At 46.4% G+C, this 28,000-nt stretch overlaps 2 protein-coding genes across 4 annotated transcripts in view; one reads left to right on the forward strand and one right to left on the reverse strand.

The window, feature by feature from the left end:
* Positions 1-28,000, reverse strand: part of cdk2 (cyclin dependent kinase 2) — a 93,354-nt gene that overhangs the window by 54,184 nt on the left and 11,170 nt on the right. The gene's annotated exons all lie outside the window — the stretch shown is intronic.
* On the forward strand, positions 225-27,998 carry pmela (premelanosome protein a). The gene is made up of 12 exons (XM_070869240.1): positions 225-240; positions 1,675-1,809; positions 4,248-4,394; positions 5,459-5,599; positions 6,174-6,335; positions 16,464-16,895; positions 18,937-19,680; positions 19,937-20,092; positions 20,984-21,089; positions 21,696-21,901; positions 25,450-25,543; positions 27,827-27,998. The coding sequence occupies exons 1-12, from the start codon at positions 225-227 to the stop codon at positions 27,987-27,989; spliced, it is 2,502 nt and encodes an 833-aa protein (XP_070725341.1). The 3' UTR covers positions 27,990-27,998.

Here is a 28,000-nt window from a genome sequence, read left to right on the forward strand (position 1 = left end):
CAAAACAAGCTGTTTCAGGAGATTGGGAGAATACAAATGTCAAATTGTCCAACTTTATATGTCGGCTGTGTTCAACGTATTCAGCCCCGGTATGGAAAATAATGCTGCAGAGCAAGGAACTAATCTGACTTTGCAGCTTTTGTGAATGATAATCTAACAGCTTTTCTAGAAACCTGTGTCTTGGAACTATGGAGTACGGCTAAGGGTGAAGTATAAATGCATAAATGTCTAAAGAAAAAGGTACTAACATACTTGGTATTTGTTCTGATTCCCTCCTTAACCCCTCTTTAACTGGCTGGGATTAGGTTTCTCAGCTGACCGTCACATGAAAAAGATCAGTTGAAGATTTTGGGAGGCATGTGATGTGAATGTTCTCAGCAGGGATCTCACTGCATCACAATGTGCAGAGATGGAATCCATCACATGCCTCAACAGCCCGATGCTTCTTCAGGCAAAAGAACCTAAACACATAAACTGTGGGAATTAACGCTTTTAGAACAGAGTAAGAATGAAAATAACTTTTGAGAAAAATAATCCTTTGCTCATGCAAGACAATTTCAATTTAAAATTAACTATGGGTCAGTTCACTGAATATATTCAAAAAGGAGTTAGATGAAGTCCTTACTACTAGGGGAATCAAGGGGTATGGTGAGAAAGCAGGAATGGGGTACTGAAGTTGCATGTTCAGCCATGAACTCATTGAATGGCGGTGCAGGCTAGAAGGGCCGAATGGCCTACTCCTGCACCTATTTTCTATGTTTCTAATTAGTCAAAAACAAACAACATTTGGGGCTGGATTTTCCGGTCCTTTGCGCTCAGGGTTTCGCTGCGGAGCGGCGTGAAAGGCGGTGGTGAGGTCTCCTGTGCTCCACTGCGATCCTCGGGTCGGATTTAGCGGAGGCGCTGAGCAGCACCGCCGGGAAGAGCTACGGCGGGTGGACAACGCCTCTGGTTGCGACACCGGCACAAGTTTTGAGTCTTGTCCGATCTGTCCGCCCGGAAGTGTGCCCGCAATGACCGCCTGGGAAACCAGAGCGGTCCAGCCATCCCGGCGGCGGAGAGGAAGGTAACGGCTCCAAAGGTAAGTGCGAGTGTTTTTTGTATTTAATTTTTGTGCGATTTGTGTTGTGGTGGCGAGGGCAATGTTTTCGGAATGTTTTGCTTTTTTTTAGGGATTCCCCCCCCCACAGGCCTCTCTCGGAGCGCACACGGGGCCCGGCACTTTAGTTGGCAAGTTTCCCATCCTCGCGCCACAAAAAGTGTACAACGCCTCCCTTTGCGCTGCGCCCCCGGACGCAGGGCCCAGATGCCCAAACTTACCTACTTAGGCGCAAACTATTCCCGGCCGGTAACTTTCTCGCCCCGCCTCCGTTTTCGCCCCGAAAACAGAAAAGCCCAAAATCTAGCCCCTGGATTGTGTTTGGATGGTGGTGGCCTGGCGGGGTGAATTTCGGGAGGGTTTCCCTCGCCTCTTGTCTGGGACTGTTGCCGATTCATTGATAGAGATCGAGTGCTATGATTAGTTAACAACTCGTTGTATCACATGACTACCAGGATGGGAGAAGGCGAACTAGATGGACTGTGGTCTTTTTTTCTTCGAGGTTAAATTGTTGAAGTAGAGCAGTATGCAATACTGTGGCTTTAATGTCTTTTTGTGGTTTGGCCTTTTGACAGGGTCTCCGAATGATGGACGCAGAAGGAACAAAGAGGACTCTTCTTCTAGGCGATTACCTGGCTACAAGTCCTGGAATTCAGAACGTTATCCCATTTGGAAGGCCGGGGACCCCAGGTGGCACGACTGTTGGAAAGGTGAGAATGTGAGCCTGGATTATGTTACATGTTCTGATTCTCTCTTAATTATATTGATTTGTGAAAATTAGTAGATACTAGGATGCTTGGGTGAAGCTGGCTTGAACAAATCAGAATACAACCCTCCTCACAGGGCTACAGGTCCCTAGGATAATTCTTTTAATCCTAAATCAAGCCAAGCCTTATCAGTATGGTAGGAAATCCATTATGTAAAGTAGGCTACCCCTATTCTGCTTCATTTCTCCTTTTATACTCCTGACTGCATTTCCCATCCAAGCAGCACCCTACCCCACTGACTGTATTTCTCATACCACAATGCCTGGCTGTTCTATGCCTCAATGCCTCCACCTTTACTAATCTGAATTCCCTTTCCTCTGTGCTCACTCCTCTCTCCCTTCTCTATCACTGTTGCTCCTTCCTGTCTCTATAACCTCCTTCAGCCCTACAACCCTCCAAGAGCTCTGTGTTCCTGCAACTGACCCCTTGTGCATCCCCCACTTCCTTTGCTCCACCATTGGCAGCCGTGCTTTCAGCTCTGGAATTCCCTCCCTAAACCTCTCTGTCTCTCTATCTCCCTCTCCTCCTGCAAGAGGTTCTTTAAAACCTACCTTTTCTGTCCTAATATCTCTTTATGTGGCTCGATGTCAAATTTTATTTCATCACGCTCCTGTGAAAGGCCTTGGGACGTTTTACTAGGTTAAAAGCACTGTATCAATGCAAGTTGTTGATATTTCAGGCTGCTTACACTAATAGAGCTTGGTGTTCTGATTTAGAATTTAAACAACAATGAGATAACAGCGCTTAAAAATTGTTTCCAAAACTCCAGGTGTACAACATTCAAAAGGGACAAAGCAGTGAATAAGAAGCACAAGCACAAATAAGAATTAGGTGCCTGGTTTTGCATGTAGGCCACAGTTGGTGCCCCATGTTCTCAATTTGTCACATAACGTTACATTGGCAGTAGCTTTGGAATCCTCAGACCACTCACCATTTTTAATATAACAATAGATTCCCAGAAGATTTATACAATTTTAATACTACTGTCAAGTTTCTGTTTTGGTGTCGACATTCCAAAACGTCATCTTGTAGCTAAAACATCTGAGGTCTCGTGCATCAGAGGAATAGATTCCGGGATCTGTACAAAGGAGGGTCTATTGTTGCTTTTAATAAAGAATTGATGGGGACTTAAGTTAATTTGTAAGTATGCAAACAATTCCAAGTTCAAGTTTGAAGTATTCTAACAATTGAATGTTGAATTTAGCACAATCCAGAATATTAGTTCTGAAGCAAATCAATATGGACACTGCTATTTTGTTAATTTCTTGAGCACTTGCTGAAATTGCCCTGAACTCACGGGTTAACAGTATTATGAAGATTAAGATTCTAATAGGATAATATTCATTCTGTTTGCAAACAAGTGTTCCATCAGTAACTTACACAACAGCTACTTCTTGGTTTAGGGATAAGTACTGCGTACAGTTTTGATCTCCTTATTTAAGGAGGGATTTACAGGTTGAACCTCCCTTATCCGGAACCTTCGGGACCTGGCCTTTTCTGGATAAGGGATTTTTCCGGACGAGGGGTGGTCACGTTAAATTGGATGGTATAGATACTGAACAAGGGGATATCGGGGCTGGCTGGCTTGGGGCTGGGAGTACGGCAGAGAGATCGTGGGGGGGGTGGATCGCGGGGTCAGGCCAGCGATTGCGGGAGTCGGCAGCGAGGAAGGACTTCAATTTGTTCATGTCGGAGTTCTACACATACGCCACCTGATGGCCGGGAATGGTTCTGGACGAGGGGTGGTTCCAGATAAGGGAGTTCTGGATAAGGGAGGTTCAACCTGTACTTGCATTGGACGCAGTTCAGAGAGGGTTCACAAGATTGATTCCTGAGATGAAGGGGTTGTCCTATGAATAAAGGTTCAGCAGGTTGGACCTATATTCATTGGAGTTTAGAAGAAAGAGAGGTGATCTTATTAAAGTGTATAAGATTCTCAGGGGGCTTGACAGGGTAGATGCAGAGAGGATGTTTCACCTTGTGGGGGAATCCAGAACTAGGAGGCATAGTCTCAGAATAAGGAGTCGCCCATTTAAAACGGAAATGAGGAGGAATTTCTTCTCTCAGAGGATCGTGAGTCTTTGGAATTCTCTGCCCCAGAGAGCTGTGGAGGCTGGGCCATTGAATATATTTAAGGTGGAGATAGACGAATTTTTGAGAGAGGGGAGTCAAGGGTTATGGGGAGCGGACAGGGAAGTGGAGTTAAGGCCAAGATCAGATCAGCCATGATCTTATTGAATGGCGGAGCAGGCTCGAGGGGCCAGATGGCCTACTCCTGCTCCGATTTCTTATGTTCTTATGTAGCCAAGGCCGACTGGCTTGCCTATAAATAACCTACGTGTTTAAGTGCTGCCCGCTCAGATTGTTTTTCTCATTCACAGGAGGACCAATTTCACTTGAAGTTAACAACGATGCCCCCACCTTAATTGGTGCTAAATCCACCTTCTACATCAGCTTGAAATTCCCAAGGAATCAGACCATCCAGTCTGATGGAAAGATTGTTTGGGCTGAAAACTGTACTCTGAATGGTAAGGATGAAAAGGCTCGTAATCTTTAGCCCAATAAAGAGCTGAGGATGACCAGCAGCATTTCTAACATTGACAGGATTTTAAATGGCTTGGCCAGTCAGAATGATACCAGGGCTTAAAGGGTTAAATTATGCGGACAGGTTGCATCGACTAGGCTTGTGTTTCCTTGAGTACAGAAGATTAACGGCTAAGACCAAAAGTGCAGGAAATCCCCAAGTTTAAATATCGTCAGTGAGATCACAAAGTGGTGATTAGTTGCCAGTTAAATTCTGAGGCCAGGTTGCGTAGACTAGGCTTGCATTCCTTTGAGTATAGAAGATTCAGGCGTGATCTAATTGAGGTGTTTAAGGTGATTCAAGCATTTGATAGGGTGGATACAGAGAAACAATTTACTCTGGTGGGGGAGTCCAGAACAAGGGGGCATTAACTTAAAATTAGAGCTAGGCCGTTCAGGGGCAAAGTTAGGAAGCACTTCTTCCCACAAAGGGTGGTGGAAATCTGGAACTCTCTCTTTGAAAAAGCCAGGGGCCAATTGAAAATATAAAAACTGAGATTGATAGATTTTTGTTAGGCAAGGGTATTAAGGGATATGGAACCAAATGTAGTTAAAATACAGATCAGCCATGATCTCACTGAATGGCAGAACAGACACGAGGGGCTGAATGGCCTCCTCCTGTTCCTATTTGCTTTAACTTTTATCGCTCCAAGCTTCAACTTTGGGTACTTCAGCACATGCCAGGTCTCTCTAGAAACAGGAACAAGAAGACACGATTCAGCTGTAAAACAGACGCATTGAGAGAGCTATCTGAAGTTCATACTGAAACGTTTGGATTGCCTATCCAGTGTGCTACTGTTTTTGTTTAAAGATTTTACTCAACAATTAAATGGGAAATGAATCACGAGCAGAAGAGGCCAAGGACTAAGTTCCTAATTTAATTGAGTTCATGGCATTCACTGTGTGCGCCAGGAGCGCTGAAGTGGAAAATCCCACTCATATGAACGTATCATATTTGGTGTTATTTTGTGTGTGGGGCATTATGAACTTGCCTGTTTATATCCTACAGATACACAGGTGACTGCTGGAGAGCCAGTGTATCCCAATGATACATTGCAGCACGCTGACGAGGTGTTTCCAGATGGAAAGCCCTTTCCAAGGCTCTCTAAGAAGAAAGGATCCAAATTTATCTTTGTGTGGCAAACACTGGGTACGAATACTTTAACTTACTTGGCTTTTTAAGAAGGAATTATGTCAGATCTCCATTTCAGCAAGGGTTGGGCAATTGAGATGAATGCCGCACGTTGTAGTGCAGCGAGGCTGAGGCTCGACTATTCATTACAGGATTTTTAATTAATCACCAGGCTGATCACTGTTTGGCAACATAAATGCTATTTGATAAAGGACATATAAATGCATATTATACAAAAATGATGGATTTTATTGAAGGAATGAGTTGGGAATGATTAACAAGCATTCATTGAGTGCAAGAAATGTAAGACTGTTAAAAATGAATTGAGTCCTCGGATACATGTACAGGTCTAAAATGTGTGAAATATGCAATTCTGGGCACAATGGTTTCTAAAGGAGATGTTCAGAGAACAAAGACTGCAGGACTCACAATAATTTGAGAACAGGCTATTTATACTTGCTCTTAATGAAACTTTCTTTGGTGCAGTGGGAAGAATGAACTGCTCAGGATCTTTGAAATTGATGGCTGGGAAAATGATGAATGGCTTGTCACAAGGAATTGATACATTAGTTTGTTTTGACTTGTCTTCCAGGGAAGTACCAGCAAGTAGTGGATGGTCCCTCCTCTCTGCTCGTTATTGGCACAACAGATATCCCATTAGGTTCCTATACCATGGAGGTAGCTGTTTATCATTACCGTGGACGTGAGAAATTCATTCCAATCGGAAAAGCTACATCGCAGTTTACAATCACGGGTAAGAGGATGGATTGGATAGTGAAGCTATTTGTCAAAGTGGGTGGTTTGAAAGATGCTTGAAAGTTAGCTGTTGGAAGCTCAATCAATGCACATGCGTCTTTGGTCATAGAAGCCTCTGGTAGCCTGTACAGACAAACTGAAGTATTCAAAGGAGTATTTGGTACAATGCGAAAGCAGTACATACCCCTAAAAGGCAAAGACTCGACTTGTGTAGTTAACCAACCATGATCCACAAGTGAGGTAGCAGACAAGGGAAAATGGAACTCTAGCAGATCCAAGCCCACAACCTCCACCATTGAGAAGGGCAAGGGCAGCAGGTACCTGGGAAACCTCCAAGTTCCATTACAAGTCTCACACCATCTCTGCGCTCCTCCAAATCTGGCCTCTTGCGCATCCCTGATTTAAATACTGTGGCAATAAGAGCGGGTCAGAGGCTGGGTATTCTGCGGCGAGTGTCTCACCTCCTGACTCCCCAAAGCCTTTCCACCATCTACAAGGCACCAGTCAGGAGTGTGATGGAATACTCTCCACTTGCCTGGATGAGTGCAGCTCCAACAACACTCAAGAAGCTTGACACCATCCAGGGCAAAGCAGCCCGCTTGATCAGCACCCCATCCACCACCTTCAACATTCACTCCCTCCACCACCGGCGCACCGTGGCTGCAGTGTGCACCATCTACAAGATGCACTGCAGCAATTCGTCAAAACTTCTTCGGTAGCACCTCCTAAACCCGCGACCTCTATCACCGAGAAGGACAAGGGCAGCAGGCGCATGGGAACACCACCATCTCCACGTTCCCCTCCAAGTCACACACCATCCTGACTTGGAAATATATCGGCTGTTCCTTCATCGTCACTGGGTCAAAATCCTGGAACTCCTTCTCTAACAGCACTGTGGGAGCACCTTCACCACACGGACTGCAGCGATTCAAGAAGAAGGCCCATTACAACCTTCTCAAGGACAGCTAGGGATGGCCTTTCCAATGACACCCACACCCCGAGAATAAATTAAAAAAAAACTCGGGTAGCTATAAAAATCAATAGGGATACAAAGAAAGTAATGAGGTGCAAAATGAATATAAAAACAGACTTGCAAGGAATATCAAAGCGAACAGCAAAAGTTTTTATAAATATATTAAGAGAAAGAGTGGTAAAGGGGAAGGTGGGCCCAATAAAAACAGATGCAGGCAAGACTATAATAGACAACAAGGAAATTGCAGACATGTTAAATGAGTACTTTGTATTCGCTTTCAGAGTAAAGGAAAAGAACAAAATACCAGCAGTACAAGGGAACCTACAAAGAAGTCAAGGGAAGGAACTTAGTGGATTTAATATAAATTTTTAAATGGTAATGGAGAAAATAATGGGACTTAAGATAGATAAATCTCCAAGACCTGGTAGTTTCCACCCCAGATATTATAAGAAATAGATGAGAAAATTGCAGATGCATTAATCATAATTTTGCAAAGTGCTCTAGATTCAGGAATTACGCCTTTTGGATTGGAAAATTGCAACTGTCACTCCATTACTTAAGAAGGGAGTCAGTTTAACATCAGTTGTGGGAAAGTTACTGGAATCTATCACCAGAGACAGAGTGACCGAGCATTTGGAAAAGTATAAGCTGATCAAAGAGAGTCAGCATGGATTTGTGAAGAGTAGGTCATGTCTGACTAATCCAGTTGAATTTTTTGAGAAGGTCACTAGTATGGTGGCTAGGGGAGTGTCTATGGGAGTTTTTATATGGACTTCCAGAAGGCATTTAATAAGGTTCTGCACAAGAGATTAGCACAAATGAGAGCGCACGGAATTGTTGGTAACTTTGTGAAATGGGTCGGTAATTGGTTGCGAGGGAGGGGACAGAGAGTAGGGATAAAGGGAATTGGTGAGATGCAATAAGTAACGTTCCCCAGGGATTTGCACTGGGACCTCAGCTTTTCACCATGCATATTAATGACTTGCAGTTTCAGCAAAATGATACCAGGGCTTAAAAGGTCAAATTATGAGGTTAGGTCGCAGAAACTTGGTTTGTATTTCCTGGAGTTCAGAAGGTTTAGGGGTGATCTCATCGAGGTCTTTAAAATGATAAAGGAATTTGATAGGGTAGATACAGAGAAACTATGTCCTCTGGTGGATGAATCAAGAACTGGTGACAGATTAGTAAAAGGGGAGGTACAACGAGACCTGGGTGTCATGGTACATCAGTCATTGAAGGTAGGCATGCAGGTACAGCAGGCAGTAAAGAAGGCAAATGGCATGCTGGCCTTCATAACGAGGGGATTTGAGTATAGGAGCAGGGAGGTCTTACTGCAGTTGTACAGGGCCTTGGTGAGACCACACCTTGAGTATTGTGTGCAGTTTTGAGGAATCTGAGGAAGGATATTCTTACTATTGAGGGAGTGCAGCGAAGGTTCACCAGACTGATTCCTGGAATGGCAGGAGTGACATAAGAAGAAAGACTGGATCGACTAGGCTTATATTCACTGGAATTTAGAAGAATGAGAGGGGATCTCATAGAAACATATAAAATTCTGACAGGATTGGACAGGTTAGATGCAGGAAGAATGGTCACAGTCTTAGGATAAGGGGTAAGTCAATTAGGACCGAGATGAGGAGAAACTTCTTCACTCAGAGAATTTAGAACCTGTGGAATTGTCTACCACAGAAAGTTGTTGAGGCCAGTTCATTAGATATATTCAAAAGGGAGTTAGATGTGGTCCTTACGGCTAAAGGGATCAAGGGGTATGGAGAGAAAGCAGGAATGGGGTACTGAGGTTGCATGATCAGCCATGATGATATTGAATGGTGGTCAGGCTCAAAGGGCCGAATGGCCTGCTCCTGCACCTATTTTCTATGTTTCTATGTTTCTATATTTTATAAGTAGAGCCAGGTCATTCAGGAGTGAAATCAGGAAGCACTTTTTCACACTAAGGTCAACTGAAGTATGACCTTGTGTGCAAGGTTTTGGATAATGTGTGCTAGGTTTTGGATAATGTGTGCTCAGAATGAACAAAAGAGCTCTTGTACTACTGATAAGCTCACTGGAAATCGAAATGGTATGAGATGCCTCCTCTGCTCCTGCTGTCTGACTGACTAATAATATTCTGGCAGACCAGTTAGCTCACGATACAAACTAGGAATCGGGTTGGAAAATAAAATTAGAAGCAAGAGCAAACACAGCATTAGATTACAATAATGTACTTAAACTTAGAGTGTTTCAGCACAATAAAAACATCTCCATTCTGGTTCCCATCCTATTTGCACGCCTAAATTGGACCTATGTTTGTGACACAGAAAGAAAGACTTGCATTTATATAGCGCCTTTCACGACCACCAAATGTCTCAAAGCGCTTTACAGCCAATGAAATACTTTTTGGAGTGCAGTCACTGTTGTAACGTGGGAAATGCAGCAGCCAATCTGCGCACAGCAAGCTCCCACAAACAGCAATGTGAAAATGACCAGATAATCTGTTTTAGTGATGTTGATTGAGGGATTAATATTGGCCAGGACACTGGGGATAACTCCCCTGCTCTTCTTGGAAATAATGCCATGGGATCTTTTACTTCCACCTGAAAGAGCAGACGGGGCCTCGGTTTTAATGTCTCATCCGAAAGACAGCACCTCCAACAATGCAGCACTCCCTCAGCACTGCACTGGCAAAAGAAAAGACTTGCATTTATATAGCACCTTTCATGTCCACCGGACGTCCCAAAGCGTTTTACAGCCGATGAAGTACTTTTTGAAGTGTAGTCACTGTTGCAATGTGGGAAACCTGGCAGCCAATTTGCGCACAGCAAGCTCCCACAAACAGCAAAGTGATAATGACCAGATAACAAAGTAGTTCATATGTGAACTTGGCTTTTCAGTGAGACTTTTACTCTGCCCCATGGCCCGACAAGAACTAAACTGCATCAAGAGCGCGCAGTTCTGAAACATATATGCCCAAGATCCCACTTTGATCTAAAAGCTGTTCCCTTTAGAAAATGCTCAGTAGACAATTCTGGTAGATTTACACGTTGAATACGCTTGCAGACCAGTCCTACAAGATGACAAGCTAGCAGCTTGTAAGATTCTTCCTTCTTTCATTTCATTTATGCCTGCTACTTCGCTGCTCCCCCTCCCCATCTCCAATCTTGGACAAGGCTAACCAATATCTAAAATCCACTCTGAGGCCGAAACAAATACTTGTCCTCGTATGCAGCCACTTACCCGTTAAATGTGCACATCTTTATTTGTACCCACTGGCCAGATTCTCTGCTTCCTGAATTAGACTTGCTCCCTGCACAAGGCCAAAGCTACATTGTCAGCTATGAATAATTATTCAAATAAGCTGAAGTGGAAAATTAGGGATAGTCAGTGCATCATCATCATCATAGGCAGTCCCTCGAAATCGAGGAAGACTTGCTTCCACTCTAAAAGTGAGTTCTCAGGTGACTGAACAGTCCAATGCGGGAATTACAGTCTCTGTCACAGCTGGGGCAGACAGTGGTTGAAGGAAAGGGTGGGTGGGGAGTCTGGTTTGCTGCACGCTTCTTCCGCTCCTTGTGCTTGATTTCTGCATGCTCTTGGCGATGAGACTCGAGGTGCTCAACGCCCTCCCGGATGCTCTTCCTCCACTTAGGACAGTCTTTGGCCAGGGACTCCCAGCTGTCGGTGGGGATGTTGCACTTAATCAAGGAGGCTTTGAGGGTGTCCTTGAAACGTTTCCTTTGCCCACCTGGGGCTCGCCTGCCGTGTAGGAGTTCCGAGTAGAGCGCTTGCTTTGGGAGTCAGTGCACTGTGCTGTTGGTTAACTTTGCACCAGCAATGCCGCACAAAAGCCTCAATTGTGCTGGAAGTGGAAAATCATCCCTTAAGTTCCCATCAAGAAAGTAAACCAAATTCAGTTCCTAATCGCCATAGGTATTATATCTCTTGACACTGATAGTGCTTCACTAAGAATCTCCTTAGTCTGTGTCTATGACTTCCTGTATTTCATTCAGGATGGGGGATGATGAAATTGTTACGTCCTGACTCTAATGTACTGACATACACGAGACACATGCTGCAGTCAAGGTCACTCAGGACCTGCACCTTTAATTCCAGCTCTCCAGTGCTGCACTTGCCTGAGACCTCCCTTTTTATACCACAGTGGGACAGGTATGGAGTGTCTCCTGCAAGTGCACCCCTGGTGGTAAGGTATGCTTATTGTTACAGGTCATATCCAGTTACAATCATGTATAGCATGGTAAGATACAGTTATATACAGTATTGTGAGATACATGACATCACCCTCCCCCAAGGTCTTATTGCCTTTATAGATTCAGTCTCTCAGGTGGTCTGCGCTCTCACGTCTTAGTTGTGGTTCAGTTGTTTGCTTTGGTGCCTGTTTTTCGTTCGGTGTGATTGCTGGTATCTCGCCTGGGCTGTCTGTTTCGTTCGGTGTGATTGCTGGTATCTCGCCTGGGCTGTCTGTTGAGACTGCCCTTTCCTCAGGTTGTTCCACCTGTCTGTTCACCAGGTGTGGTGTGAGTTCCACATTGTAGTCTGCCTCTGGTTCTTTAGTGTTATCAGTGAATCTACTTTTTACTTGGTCGACATGCCTCCGGCAGGTTTGGCCATTGTCCATTTGTACAACCAGTAGCCTGTTTCCCTCTTTGTTTGTTACTGTCCCTGCAAGCCATTTGGGACCCCGGCCATAGTTTAGCACAAACACTTTGTCCCCTATCTCATTCCACCTCCCCCTTGAATTTCGGTCATGGTACTCAGTTAGCTTCTGACACTTAGCCTCAACAATTTCATGCATGTCTGGGAGGATTAACGAGAGCCTAGTCTTTAAGGTTCGTTTCATCAATAGTTGCGCGGGGGGAACCCCAGTGAACGAATGCGGACCAGATCTGTATGCCAGCAGCAGTCGCGACAGGCGGCTCTGCAGCTTGGGACCTTGGATTCTGAGCATGCCTTGTTTAATGATCTGCACTGCTCGCTCCGCCTGGCCATTGGAGGCAGGCTTGAAAGGTGCCGCCTTAACGTGATTTATACCGTGGTCAACTATAAAATCGTGAAACAAATCGTGAAATTCTGCGCTGGTGAAGCACGGACCATTATCACTGACCAATATGTCAGGAATGCCGTGCATTGCAAACATGGTTCTAAGGCTCTCCACAATGGTGGAGGTGGTGCTCGAGTTTAAAATGGTGCACTCGATCCACTTTGAAAATGCATCGACGACTACGGGGAACATTTTGCCCATGAATGGGCCCGCATAGTCTACATGCACCTGCGACCACGGTTTGGTGGGCCAGGGCCAGGGGCTTAGGGGGGCCTCCCTGGGGGCATTACTGAATTGGGCACAAATGGTGCACCGACGGACGCAGAGCTCCAAGTCCGCGTCAATGCCAGGCCACCAGACATGAGATCTGGCTATGGCCTTCATAAGGACGATCCCCAGGTGCTCACGATGGAGCTCCCAGACAAACGCCTCCCTGCCTCGTAAGGGCATAACTACTCGGCTGCCCCACATCAGGCAGTCTGCCTGTAGTGAGAGTCCATGCATGCGCCTATGGAAGGGTTTGACCTCCTTGGGGCAGGCATCGCGAGCCTCTGCCCAGTCACCGGTTAAAACGCATCTTTTAACTAGAGATAACGTGGGGTCGCTGGTCGTCCAGGATCTGATTTGGCAAGCCGTCATGGGCGAACCTGCGGATTCAAAGGTATTGATTGCCACGACCATCTCACAGTTCTGTTCGTTGGATCCTTCTGTGGTCGCCAGGGGTAGCCTGCTAAGCGCGTTGGCACAGTTGTCTGTGCCTGGTCTGTGCCTTATCGTAAGCCGCCAGCATGAGTGCCCACCGCTGAATGCGCGCCGAGGCGTTGGCGTTGATTGCCTTGCACTCCTCGGGTAGTAGGGACGTGAGGGGTTTGTGGTCGGTTTCTAACGCAAACTTGGCCCCGAATAGGTATTGGTGCATCTTTTTGACACCGTACACATACGCGAGCGCCTCCTTCTCAACCATACCGTACCCACGCTCCGCCCGCGAAAGTGACCTGGAGGCATAAGCAACGGGCTGCAATTTACCCACATCATTGACGTGCTGTAAAACGCACCCGACCCCGTACGCTGATGCATCACACGTAAGGACTAACTTTTTACCTGGGTCAAAAAAGGCTCTTGGAACATGGAAGGTTGCGTGCCTTATTGAAGGCGCGTTCTTGGGCGTCCCCCCAAAACCAATCGCACCTCTTTCTGAGTAGCACATAGAGAGGCTCCAGCAGCGTGCTCAAGTTCTGCATAAAGTTCCCAAAGTAATTGAGTAGCCCGAGAAAGGTGCGCAGTTCCGAGACATTCCGGGGCCTGGGTGACAGGCGAATCGCTTCGGTTTTGGACTCGGTTGGGCGGATTCCATCAGCGCCAATCCTTCTGCCTCAACCTCAGGCGTGAGAAACAGACACTTAGATTTCTTAACTCTTAGCCCTACCCGATCCAATCGACTTAGTACTTCCTCAAGATTGCGGAGATGAGAGTCGGTGTCCCTGCCCGTGATGAGTATGTCATCTTGAAACACAACCGTCCCCAGATGGACTTGAGCAGACTTTCCATGTTGCGCTGGAATATAGCAGCTGCCGACCTGATGCCGAATGGGCATCGATTGTAAACAAAAAGGCCTTGATGTGTGTTGATGGTGGTGAGTAGCTTAGACTCTTCGGTCAGTTCTTGCGTCATATACGCAGGTGTGAGGTCAAGTTTCGAGAAAACTTTTCCTCCAGCCAACGCGGCAAGTAGGTCCTCCGCTCTGGGCAACGAGTATTGGTCCTGAAGGGAGACCCTGTTTATGGTAGACTTGTAATCCCCACAGATCCATCTGGCTTCATGACGGGGACGATGGGGCTTGCCCAGTCGCTGAATTCCACGGGAGAAATTATGCCTTCCCGCAGAAGCCGGTCCAGTTCGTTTTCAATCTTTTCCCTCATCACATAAGGCACAGCTCTAGCCTTGTGATGGACCGGTCTGGCATTCTGTGTGATGTAGATTCTAACTTTAGCCCCTTTGAAGGTGCCCACACCTGGCTGAAAGACATGTTCAAAACGGCTTAGAACTGTTGAGCAGGAGGTCCGTTTCTCCGACGACATGGCGTGAACATTATCCCATTTCCAATTAAGTTCTGCTAGCCAGTTTCTCCCCGGGGACAATCCACAGGGAAAGTCGGTTCACCATCCCTTTGTGTGTGACTGAGAGCATGGCGCTGACAAGGACTGGGACGATTTCGTTAGTATAGGTCCTTAGTTTGGTGTCGATCTTTGTGAGTTTTGGTCTGTTGCTTTTGTGCGGCCACAGCTGTTCAAATTGTTGAACGCTCATGAGGGATTGACTGGCCCCCGTGTCCAGTTCCATGTTGACGGGTATCCCGTTGAGTAGAACCTTCATCATAATTGGAGGCGTCTTGGTGTAAGAACAGTGGACATTGATCGTGTTAACCCGCTGTACCTCGGCGTTCCGTGCACTATTCCAACCGTCTTCTGGTCCGCTTTCCGACCCTTCCAATTCGTATGCCAGCCGAGCTGCTGTTTTTCTGCACATGCGAGCCAGATGCCCTGTGTAGTTGCAGTTTCTGCAAATGGCATGCTGAAATCGACACACCCTGGTTGAGTGCCTTCCCCCACATCTCCAACACAGACCGCTTCCATTGTTTCCGAAGGATGAGCTGCGTCTGGCTGATCTCTCTTGAGCTTCTCTCAGTCTGTTGTTGATTGCTCGCATTGTGGGTTGATGAGGTGTGATCGGCTGTTCATGTGGCCCTTGATTTTGATGGCTTCTGGCGCCACTGTCTGCTGTTGAAGGCCTGCTCTCCTGCCTTTGTCTGTGTGTGGGGGTAGCGGTTTGTTTCACAATGTGAACCCCTTGTTCCGATGCCTCGTTGGTTGTCGTACCCAAAGTATAGATCAGCCTCGTTTCTTCTTCGCCTGCCAAGAATGTCTGTGCGACTAGTACTGCTGCCTCTAGAGTCAAGTTCTTAGTCTCTATAAGCTTTCGGAATATGCCTGCGTGGCCTATTCCTTCAATAAAAAAGTCTCTCAGTACTTCTCTCCTTAGTTCATCGGGGAACTCACATGAACTAGCCAGCCTCTGAAGTGCCGCCACGAAGTCGGGTATGCTTTGGCCCACGCAGCGTCTGTAGTTGTAGAACCTATGTCTGGCCATGTGTAGGCTGCTCGCTGGCTTCAGGTGATCTCTCACCAGTGTGCTCAACTCCTCAAACGACTTGCTTGCTGGTTTCTCGGGTGCCAGCAGATCTTTCATTAAAGCGTATGTTTTCGAGCCACAGCTGGTCAAGAGATGGGCTCTTCTCTTGTCTGCCTTATCGTCACCCAGCCAGTCTTTGGTCACAAAGCTTTGCTGGAGCCTTTCTATAAAGTCATCCCAATTGTCTCCAGCATTGTATTTCTCATCTGAGCTGTTGGTAGCCATTCTGTGGATTCTGTGATCCCGTAACTCGTCAACACTGTTAAGTCCTGACTTTAATGTACTGACTTACACGAGACACATGCTGAAGTCAAGGTCACTCAGGACCTGCACCTTTAATTCCAGCTCTCCAGTGCTGCACTTGCCTGAGACCTCCCTTTATATACCACAGTGGGACAGGTATGGAGTGTCTCCTGCAAGTACACCCCTGGTGGTAAGGTATGCTTATTGTTACAGGTCATATCCAGTTACAGTCATGTATAGCATGGTAAGATACAGTTATATACAGTAATGTGAGATACATTACAGAAATATGATCCCCTCTTCCCTCCCCCCGCCCCTTATATTTTCCAGAGGTGAGGGATTGCAATTATTATAAGATGGTACTTTGACCATAATTGTTCTTGGCGTCCAGTAAAGTCTAAGTCAGTGTGGCTTGATTTAAAAGTGTGGACTTCACGTAAAAAAACTTTTAATAAAGTTTGCAAGTTGATATAGTAAGTTGATCCTTTTCTACAACATCTGACAGAATGGCTTCCATCAATGTGATAAGTTGTTGCATCTGAGTTTTTCTGGATTGGAAACTAGAAATTCTTGTGCCTTTTTAATAACCTGGTCGCTTGGCATTCAATTTTTTTTTAACTTCTGAGTTGAATTCTGCACTAATTTGCTTTTATTTCTCCTTGCAGATCAGATTCCATTCTCTGTTGAGATTTCCCAGATTAGCGATCTCAATGATGCAGACAACAGCTTCATACAGAACCGGGCTATTCTATTTGGAATTAAACTCCACGACCCTAGTCTATATTTAAAAGATGCAGATGTCAGCTTTACCTGGGATTTTGGAGATGAAAGTGGTATCCTCATCTCACGGCTCCACACAGTGACACACACCTACCTCTCAACAGGAGCATTCAAACCACAAGTAGCCCTACAGGCTGCCATCCCATCAACTGTGTGCAGCACAGCCAATCCAACCACTGAGAATTCAATTCCAATGATCTCGACTATAACCTCTGACCCCACATCACCTCTACCTGTCACTGGATCCTCTGTTGTGACTCCTGGTCTGATTGTATCCCCAGTAACTAGCCAGCCTACTGCAGGGGAGGTTACTACAGGTAGGAGCAACCCAGGACAATAAACACTGGAGTAGAAGCTGAAATGGTTCATAGTTCACTTTTAGTTTTCATGTTTGCATGTTGCAGCTGAGTAAGGCAACAGTAATCTGGATCACTCTCGTGTTGGCTCAAAGGTGCAGATTCACATTCTTTCAAGGGAAAAGTATTAAGAAAAACTTGCATTTATATAGTGCCCTTAACGTAGTAAAAGTCCCAAGGCACTTCACAAGAGCGCTATCAAACAAAATCTGACACCGAGCCACAAAAGGAGATTTTAGGACAGGTGACCAAAAGCCTGGTCAAAGAGGTAGGTTTTGGAGAATCTTGCAGGAGGAAAGAGAGATAGAGAGATGGAGAGATTAACAGAGGTAATTCCAGAGCTTGGGGCCTAGGCAGCTGAAGGCATAGCCACCAATGGTAGAGAGATGAAAATCGGGGATGCAGAAGAGGCCAGAATTAGAGGAGCACAGAGATCTCGGAGGGTTGTAGGGCTGGAGGAGGACACAGAGATAGAGCGATGCCATGGAGGGATTTGAAAACAAGGATGGGAATTTTAAAATCGAGGTGTTGCTGGACCGGGAGCCAATGTAGGTCAGCGAGCACAGGGGTGATGGGCGAATGGGACTTGGTGCGAGGTAGGACACAGGGCAGCAGAGGTTTGGATGACCTCAAGTTTATGGAGGGTGCAAGATGGGAGGTCGGCCAGGAGAGCATTGGAATAATCGAGTCTAAAGGTAACCAAGGCATGGATGAAGGTTTCACCAGCAGATGGGTGGGGACGGGCGATGTTAGAGTTGGAATTGGATGGTCTTGGTGATGGAGAGGATGTGGGGAATTTATCTGTTGGAATTTTGAAGCATTATCTTTATTTATTTCTAAAACTAGCAATGTCATGTCAGTTCTGCCTATAAATGGTAAGGTCAAACTATTCTGCACTGTGCTTGAGGGAGTAGATTAGTCTGTCGGCAGTGGTGACTTGTTTCTGGGTTTTCAATCTATCTAGCCATCTTTTTGGCTGGCTAAAGATTGTAATGTGATGTCGTCAAACTGGATACTGTTCCAATCGAGCTATTTTTGTTGAGTTTCCCCCTGCCACTAAAATTCAAGTCTTGTTATGGCGAAGAAAGCACTCTAATAAATTTGACTTCTCAATAATTGCAAATAAAGTCTTTGGACAGTGGGAAGCACAATTTGAATGTGGTTTGTAACATTTTGTGTGGCTGTCTTCTTTCTTTCCTTCCTCCTCCCAAAGTAAAGGTAAATAGATCACTTTAGCTCCGTGTTCACATGGTAATTTGGTTCGGGAATGAGCTTGCTGAGTAAGAGATTTGAGTGACCTGGTAACCTTATGGTTGTTCAACATCTGAGGTACTCGTACAATCTGAGGTACTCATACCCATAAGCCATCTTTTCTTGTACCACAACAGATAATTATCCTCTTTCCCTGGCTTTTCTGCTGCACCTCCCAAATTGTTGTAACTTCGAAAATCCAGGGTAATGGTTTATTAGCTGGTTGCAATTACGATCCTCTATAACGACACTGCAGTTTTACCTACAGATTCTAATTCAACATTTATCATTTTCCAGTTTTGCCACAAATTTGACAAACTAATACCAGTAGGTATGACTAAAATGCATACTGTAGCATATTGGAGCAGTGAATTAGGAATCATACTTAATAAATAGATTATTCACGTTTAAAATATCACTAAAATTATACCAGATGTAATCATTGCCCAACAACAGCTATGAGATATTAAACTAAGCAAGACATTATCTCCTATATGAAAAATTCATTATCTTGTATGTTCCACACTCAAAATGGGCAGTAACAGCTTTATTTATTCAATTTCTTGCTCTCAATATCACTCATGACGGCCTAGTCTTTTTTGAAAGGGACTGGATATGGAATATTAGCAAGTTAAGGTACATTTGTTGAATACTCAAGTAAAAAGACACTGTATTGAATTTCAAATGAACTTGGTTTCTGTCTCGTACACCTGACAAAACTTTAGAACTGCATTTTAATTTGTTTTCATAGGAAATACAGCTCCTTCTCAGCCACCTACAGTTGAACCTGTAGCTGTATCTACTCCAATGTCTGATTCCCCAGTACCACCTTCTGAGCAGCAGCCAATCGTAATCCCCACTTCCACAGGAGGCCCTATTCCACTTCCTTCTGCCACCATCAATCCTGTAGCCCCTGCCTCTGATGATGCTATAAATGCGGCAATCGCTGTCTCAGAACAAGCTATAAATGCGGCTACCCCTGCCTCTGATGAAGCTATAAATGCGGCTACCCCTGCCTCTGATGAAGCTATAAATGCGGCTATCCCTGCCTCTGATGAAGCTATAAATGCGGCTACCCCTGCCTCTGATGAAGCTATAAATGCGGCTACCCCTGCCTCTGATGAAGCTATAAATGCGGCTACCGCTGTCTCAGAACAAGCTATAAATGCGGCTACCCCTGCCTCTGATGAAGCTATAAATGCGGCAATTGCTGTCTCAGAACAAGCTATAAATGCGGTTACCCCTGCCTCTGATGAAGCTATAAATGCGGCTACCCCTGCCTCTGATGAAGTTATCAATGCGGCTACCCCTTCCTCTGATGAAGCTATAAATGCGGTTACCCCTGCCTCTGATGAAGCTATAAGTGCAGCAACCCCTGCCTCTGATGAAGCTATAAATGCGGCTACCCCTGCCTCCGATGAAGCTATAAATGCGGCTACCCCTGCCTCCGATGAAGCTATAAATGCAGCAATCGCTGTCTCAGAACAATCAACCGGTAAGTCTTCCATTTGCTATTTTTTTTGGAGACTTTATTTAAATGCTTGGAAAAACTGCAATGCACAGTTTTGTATAAATCTGCATCTTGTGCTGCATTGGCCTGAACCAGTGCAACAAATCTGGTGAAATGCTTTTTGCTTTTGTGTAGTCTAATTGAGTGGTATGGTACAACTGGAAACTTGGAGATCTGAAATTATTGCAACAATGGGTTTCTTTCGTAAAATACACTGAAAATACCTTTTCTGAATCTACAGCTGTATCTGCCACAATGCTGATTCCAGAGGGTGAGACAACTGCTACGGGCACAAATGAGGGACTGATGCTGGTGAAACGACAGGCTGTTGAAGATCCAACGGAGAATTGCCTTATCTACCGCTATGGCACCTTCGCTACCACCATCAATATTGTCCGTGAGTAAGACCTTCAAATAGGTACCTCCACAAACAAGTAGATACCGCGTTGACCAGAATGGACAGTTAATGAGCCCTGGCTTCCAAGGCTGTCAGGTTGTTAAATTCTAAAGAAAGCCCAATGCCCTATTACTTTGAGAGGTACACAAACTGCTCAGGGAGGACTTTCATTCACACTCCTCTTGGGAAAGTGCCGTAGCAGCTGTTTACCTCCCAACAAACTGGCTAAAATTGGGAACATCCCATGTGGGAGTCACAGGGGCATATCCATATCTTGTCACTCTGGTGGTGTTTTGGTACATCACTGCACTGTGTTATTGGACTAGCTACGGCTACCTGGCTTTTATTTGTGGAACTTTTTGATCTGATGGCTAGTAATGACCATCATCCATCTAATTTCCACATAGTAGCAAAAGATGCAGAAATAATTCTTGCATGTAGATTCCGATCAAACGTTGACAGTTTATAGAGCAATAAAACTCGGAACTCTATGTAGTAACAAGCAGCAATATCACTTCAGTTTAAAAAAGAAACTGGCATTAAGTTACTTGGCTACTCATCTTCGAAATAGTACCATGGGATCTTTTACGTCCATCTGAGAGGGCAGACGGGGCCTCGGTTTAACATCTCATCCGAAATACGCCCCTCCGACAGTGCAGCACCCCCTCAGTACTGCCCTTCCGACAGTGCGGCGCTCCCTCAGCACTGCACTGGAGTGTCAACCTAGATTTTTGTGCTCAAGTCTCTGGAGTGGGAACTTGAATCCACAACCTTCTGACTCAGAGGCGAGAGTGCTACCAACAGCTATTACTGGCTGACTAGGATGAAAGGATACTGAGGTGGTGGGCTGTTAGTGGTTTAATGGTTTGTCTTGCTTTTTTTCTCTTTCAGAGGGCATTGAAAGTGTGGAAATTGTGCAAATATCAAATGTGGTGCCAGGTTCTGTGGCCGAGATGCAGCAAAACGCTGTGGATTTCACGGTGACCTGTCAGGGAAGGTATGGTGTATACGAGTTTTGATTATGTTTCTCATTCAATGTACACTAATGGCTTTGAGATATAGTTCTACTTGCATGAGTAGTGTAAACAGCTACAAGAAAAGGAGGCGCCAAATGAAAGGTTTAAGGCCAGCCTGGTAATTGACTGGAGGTCAGTGAGCTTTAAATGAGTAAAGCGTACTATATACTACAGGTATGTATTTGTTGAATTAAAATATTTAAATGGAACAGTTGGCAAGATCTACCAGCAACAATCTGTCCAATTTGAAATGGCAGTCGTGCAGTTCCTGTTATATTTGCAGAATTTCCATTTTTGCATTTGGGCAAGTTGATGGAACGCAATTGTATTCTACACCTTCTACACCTGCAGTCCGACCAAGGATGTGTGTGGCTTTGGTGGGAAAAATCTATCTTCTCAAACTCAATCTTTTTATACCTCCTTCATGCAGAGAAGGTTGGACCTTCTCGATCCAACTCTCTGCAGAACGCACGAGGTATTCCGACAGCTGCCTTTAAAATCTGTTCTAGCTGTGTTATTGTATTACGATGAAGGAACAGATGCACGATGAGAAGGTACAATTTTAAGTGCTGTCATTTCTTTTCCAGCTTCCCGAGTGAGATTTGCACTGTTGTCTTGGACGCAGACTGCATAAATCCTCAGCAAATGGACTGTACGGAAGTGCTGCCTGCCGATGAATGTCAGCTTATCCTTCGCCAATTTTTCAACTCCTCTGGAACTTACTGCGTAAATGTCTCTATGACAAACGCGGTCAGCTTGGCTGTTGCCAGTGCCCGTGTTAATGTGATCCCAAGTAAGTCTGTCCAAACTATATAACAAAGTGAGTGAATATAATGCAACCCTTGGGCACATTACAGATGATGCAGTCTACCACAAACGTGACGAAGAGCGTTGGGAGTGTATCTTTATTTGCTCCAGTGCATGGATGGTCAAAATAGCTGGATAAGAAGTTACTGGGTTTGTACTATTAATATCCTGAATGTCAATGCTAATCAATCTCCTGTGGCATTGCGCACACAGAGTCAAGACCAAGTGATCAGGTGAACTGGGGTCAGAGGCCTGGGCAATAATCGGACCAGGGTGCACAGATGTAATTCAGTCCCCAGTTTAAAGTAATACCCTCTACCTTTCATTTTATATTTCTATTATAAACTCCTATTTTCACATTTTCTACAAGCCTACTGAATCCTGGGCTTCATGAATAAAGGTATAGAGTATAAAAGTGTGGAAATTATGATGAACCTTGATAAAACACTGGTTCGGCCCCAGCTGGAGTATTGTGTCCAATTTTAGGCACCGCACTTTAGGAAGGATGTGAAGGCCTTCGAGAGGGTGCAGAAAAGATTTACAAGAATGGTTCCAGGGATGAGGGACTTCAGTTACGTTGATAGACTGGAGAATCTGGGGTTGTTCTCCTTGGAGCAGAGAAAATTGAGAGGAAATTTGATCGAGGTGTTCAAAATCATGAGGGGCCTGGACAGAGTAGATAGAGAGAAACTGTTCCCATTGGCGGAAGGGTCAAGAATCAGAGGACACAGATTTAAGGTGATTGGCAAAAGAACCAAAGGCGACATAAGAAAAAACTTTTTTATGCAGCGAGTGGTTAAGATCTGGAATACAGGCCTGAAAGGGTGGTGGAGGCAGACTCAATTTTATCTTTCAAAAGGAAATTGGATATGTATCTGAAGGAAAAAAAATTACAGGACTACGGGGAAAAGGCGGGAGAGTGGGACTAGCTGAGAGCCGACACGGGCTCGACGGGCCGGATGGCCTTCTTCCATGCTGTAACCATTCTATGATTTATGATGGAAACTGCCTGTCACATGTCACGCTGTAATTACACCCTCCTGTCAGTGGTGGCGATGTAGTGCTTCCATTGGGGGCGGGGGGGCGGGTGTAATTACAGCTTGACAAGATCAGGCAGTTTCCATCATAAATATGGAAATAGGAATTTATAATAGAAAGTTGACAAAGCGGTAAGATTTTTAAATATGTTTGCTTATCTTCACATTGTCCCGGTTTTACCCTTTTATTGCATCAAAGCACGTGGGAAAGAATGCTTTAACGTTCAGGTTTTATTTCTGTGTAGTTTTTAGTTTCTACTGAATGATTAACTTAATTTCATTTTAATAGACAAGGTGAGCAGCTAGCTTTAAATTGATTCGAAATGGCAGGGTCAAAACTTGATCAAAGCACGTTGCTGTGTGGAAGATGGTTGAACTAACTGTAGCCAAATGCATTGTATTGTCGGTCCCAACTTCCAGACCTCGCCCGTCCCGGTCCCAACCCCTGGACCTCGCCGGTCCCGACCTCCGCTCCTCTCCGCTTCCGATCTCCACACCTCACTGGTCCTGACCTGCGGACCTCGCCCGTCCCGACCTCCGCTCCACGGCCGTCCCAACCTCCGTTCCTCGCCGCTTCCGACCTCCGCTCTTCGCCCGTCCCAACCTCCGTTCCTCGCCGCTTCCGACCTCCGCTCCTCGCCCGTCCCAACCTCCGTTCCTCGCCGCTTCCGACCTCCGCTCTTCGCCCGTCCCAACCTCCGTTCCTCGCCGCTTCCGACCTCCGCTCTTCGCCCGTCCCAACCTCCGTTCCTCGCCGCTTCCGACCTCCGCTCCTCGCCCGTCCCAACCTCCGTTCCTCGCCGCTTCCGACCTCCGCTCCTCGCCCGTCCCAACCTCCGTTCCTCGCCGCTTCCGACCTCCGCTCTTCGCCCGTCCCAACCTCCGCTCCACGCCGCTTCCGACCTCCGCTCTTCGCCCGTCCCAACCTCCGCTCCTCGCCGCTTCCGACCTCCGCTCTTCGCCCGTCCCAACCTCCGTTCCTCGCCGCTTCCGACCTCCGCTCTTCGCCCGTCCCAACCTCCGTTCCTCGCCGCTTCCGACCTCCGCTCCTCGCCCGTCCCGACCTCCGCTCCTCGCCGCTTCCGACCTCCGCTCCTCGCCCGTCCCAACCTCCGCTCCTCGCCGCTTCCGACCTCCGCTCTTCGCCCGTCCCAACCTCCGTTCCTCGCCGCTTCCGACCTCCGCTCCTCGCCCGTCCCGACCTCCGCTCCTCGCCGCTTCCGACCTCCGCTCTTCGCCCGTCCCGACCTCCGCTCCATGCCGATTCCGACCTCCGCTCCTCGCCCGTCCCGACCTCCGCTCCTCGCCGCTTCCGACCTCCGCTCCTCGCCCGTCCCGACCTCCGCTCCATGCCGATTCCGACCTCCGCTCCTCGCCCGTCCCGACCTCCGCTCCACGCCGCTTCCGACCTCGGCTCCTCGCCCGTCCCGACCTCCGCTCCTCGCCGCTTCCGACCTCCGCTCCTCGCCCGTCCCGACCTCCGCTCCATGCCGATTCCGACCTCGGCTTCACGCCACTTCTGACCTCCGCTCCTTGCCCGTCCCGACCTCCGCTCCACGCCGCTTCCGACCTCCGTTCCTCGTCGCTTCCGACCTCCGCTCCACGCCGCTTCCGACCTCAGCTCCACGCCACTTCTGACCTCCGCTCCTTGCCCGTCCCGACCTCTGCTCCACGCCACTTCTGACCTCCGCTCCTTGCCCGTCCCGACCTCTGCTCCACGCCGCTTCCAACCTCTGCTCCACGCCGCTTCCGACCTCCGTTCCTCGTCGCTTCCGACCTCAGCTCTTCGCCCGTCCCGACCTCCGCTCCATGCCGCTTGCGATCTCCACTCCACGTTGCTTCCGACCTCTGCTCCACGCCACTTCTGACCTCCGCTCCTCGCCAGTCCCAACCTCCGTGTTGGTCATTCTGCTGTTGCGTTAGTTGGGTCTTTTTTTGATTTGCCCACAGCTCCAGCCTCGTGCTCCAAACGCTAAACTCCAAACTGCTCCTCTGACTGTCCCATGAAGTCAGGCTTTTTTTGATTTGCCCGCAGCTCCAGCCTCGTGCTCCAAACTGCTCCTCTGACTGAGGTCCTATGGGAAGGAGGAAGGAAGGAGGACAGTAGGAGTATGTTTGAGTTTGTGTGTACGTATAGGCACATGCGGCGGAGCCTGGTCTCCAGTCGCCTTGGATCCCCTTGCCACTGGACCAAGACCTTGCTCCGTCAAGCCCGTGTGGTGGCTGGTGTGCAACGGCCACCCCACGTTAAAAGAATTCACGCACAGGCATCTTCCACTGTTTAAAATGAGTTCATCAGTCACCTGAGTACTCATTTTTAGTGTGGAAGCAAGTCATCCTCGACCCTGAGGGACTGCCTGTGATGATGATGATTGTTGGTCTATTTCCCCTCGCTGATTATCTTTCCAACCCTCCCATTTTTGCTTAAAGATTGTCATCAATATTCTGCGCATTAATGAACTGTAATTTTGAGTGATTAATGAGTCTTTTCTCTCAGCTGCAGGTGGGACACCTAATACTACTGAAGCCCTGGTAATTGTTGGGATGTTGCTCATTGCCAGTATCATTGGAGTTGTAGCCATTACCTACAGGTTAGTGTGTGCAACTATCACAATGAAAAAGGGGAACCAATTCAGAGATGACTTGCTCTTTGGAAGGTATTTGGCTTTTCCTAATGGGGCAGAAATCCCGGCCTCCCCGGGTGCGTATGGAGTGTGTACGGACCCGGGAAGGCATAGCAAAAGCTGGTTTTCAGCAGGCAAAGCTCCTTGACAGATCCTCTGTATCTCGGGTGCGAGGACATTTGTACGGGCAAGATTGTGGTATTTACCCATACCTTGCCAGCAAATGTCCTCAAAACTATTGCGCCTGATAAAAGCAGGCGCATCACCTACTTTTACAGGCATAAGAGTTTTAAAATACACAAAAACATTGTAAAATAAAATTTTAGAAACACATTTTATTGTTAAAAACCCTCCCCACTACGGTAAGTTTATTTTAAACCATAATTTTAAAAACTTTTTTAAAAATCGGAAAAATCTATATTTGTTAAATACATAAATAACTTTAATTTAAATTAATAAAAATATGTTGTGCATTTTTTCTATCTTTTATTATTGGTTATGTGTGTTTTTTGGGGGGGGGGGTTTCTCATTCATAATAATGGGAATTCCAACTTACGGAGTTCCCGTTACTATGACTGAGAACATACTTTACCTGATTGGCTGTCCAGAGCCATGTGACTCCAGCTCCAGGCCTGCGCACGTCCTGATGTGCACGCGCTGCGACGCGCAGTCAGTGGAGGCCTCAGGACCTGGAACTCGGGTGGGCGCAGCAGGAACAGGAAAGTGCGCTTCTTTTTTCTAGAATCCAGTTGAATGCCTGTGGGAAGGAGAAACCGGGATTTCTGGGCCATTGACTTCTGAACTCAGAAGCAGTACAACTTAAAAGATCTCCATATGTAGCTTACGGATGAGGGAATGCAAGATTGTCCAGAAATGAAACCAACTGAACCTATGGTCAAGCGTAGCAGTACAAGTTTCCAACAGTGGGGTAGCCTATTTTGAAACCAAGGCCCTGAGAATGAAATAAAATGTAAAAACTCAAGGTGGTCCTAATTCAGCAACTTGTCGCTTTTTAAAAAATGTGTCTTAATTTGAACTATTTCATGTCAAAAAGGAAGCATGATTATGCGCTTCGTGGCCAGTAATCTCTTGTGGAGGGTGGCCATTAAGCATGAACATGTGTCCACCGGTTTGCTTGAAGCCTTTCGTGACTGGTGGGCATCGCAAGGAAGTCACTGCATCATAGACCCTTCCTGCACAATACAGTTTTAGGTGGGTCAACAAAACATATCTGTGGCACGCTCCCAAGAGAATGATTGGTGGCGTCCAGGAAACCAGCATCACCCTCACTGGCCCATCAAAAGTAGGGATTCTCTTCTGGAGAATTGGGGATCTTGTTTGTAATGTTAATAGAGGTGTTGAGATAGTGGCTGTGGAAAGATATATGAAGGACAAGACACCTGGGGCAAATTGCATACTTCTTAACCAGCGAAAGTGGTCATGGTGGAGGTCTTAAATCCAGAATTCCTTAAACTGGGAATAACTAAATTGCATATATATCACTTCCACTATCACGATGGATAAAAGTATTACAATGTGATCTTGAAAACAGGTTACATGCCTAGTGTCTGTTAGTCTGAAGACTTGTGAATTATACTGGGATTTCATTTCATTTCGAATAACCAAACTTTTGGGGCCTTAAAACCCAAAGGGGATAAGACAGTCGGTACGGTACGTGGCTGGTTGACATTCTAAATCTGGTAGATTTTAGATTTTTTTGTGGAAGGGGGGAGAAGAAAATCACATTTTGGGTCGTCCTTTTTTTAAGAACACCTCTGAAGAATCACATTTTCTGAGAAACAGTTCATCTGGAAATGAAAATGAACATTTTAGTTTGAATATCAATATGGGTGGCTGAATAGTCAGTGTTTCACACAGCTAACCTCCAGTTTCTAGATTGGGGCCAAATCGTTTATACAAACCTGTTCAGGATTCTTAATCGTGCTCACTGGCCTTCCTATTAAATGAAGGATAAGAACATAAGAAATAGAAGCAGGAGTCGGCCATTTGGCCCCTCAAGCCTGCTCCGCCATTTAATATGATCATGGCAGATCCGATCATGGACTCAGCTCCACTTCCCTGCCTGCTCCCCATGATGGAGTATCATTGACATCCAGGGGCTGTTCAAATTGTCTTGTTCCCTCACAACTGCAGGAGATTAACGGTGGTGGTGGTGGTGGTGGGGGGGCGGGGGGCGGAAAGATGCTTTCTCTTTAAAACCACTTAACTGAATTGTCTCTTATTCAACAGGAAGTACAAGGAATATGCTCCACTGCAGCAGGACCCCTCGAGGATTCATTCCGAGTGGATCCCAGACAGAGCTGCTGTGAACATTTTCCTGAGAAATATGTTCAAGCGACAGCACAGTAGAGTCAGTGAGGACAGCCCTCTGCTGCATGGCTGTGTCGTCTGAGGCATTTCACA

This window comes from Pristiophorus japonicus, chromosome X (genome assembly GCF_044704955.1).
Source record: "Pristiophorus japonicus isolate sPriJap1 chromosome X, sPriJap1.hap1, whole genome shotgun sequence".
NCBI lineage: Eukaryota > Metazoa > Chordata > Chondrichthyes > Pristiophoridae > Pristiophorus > Pristiophorus japonicus.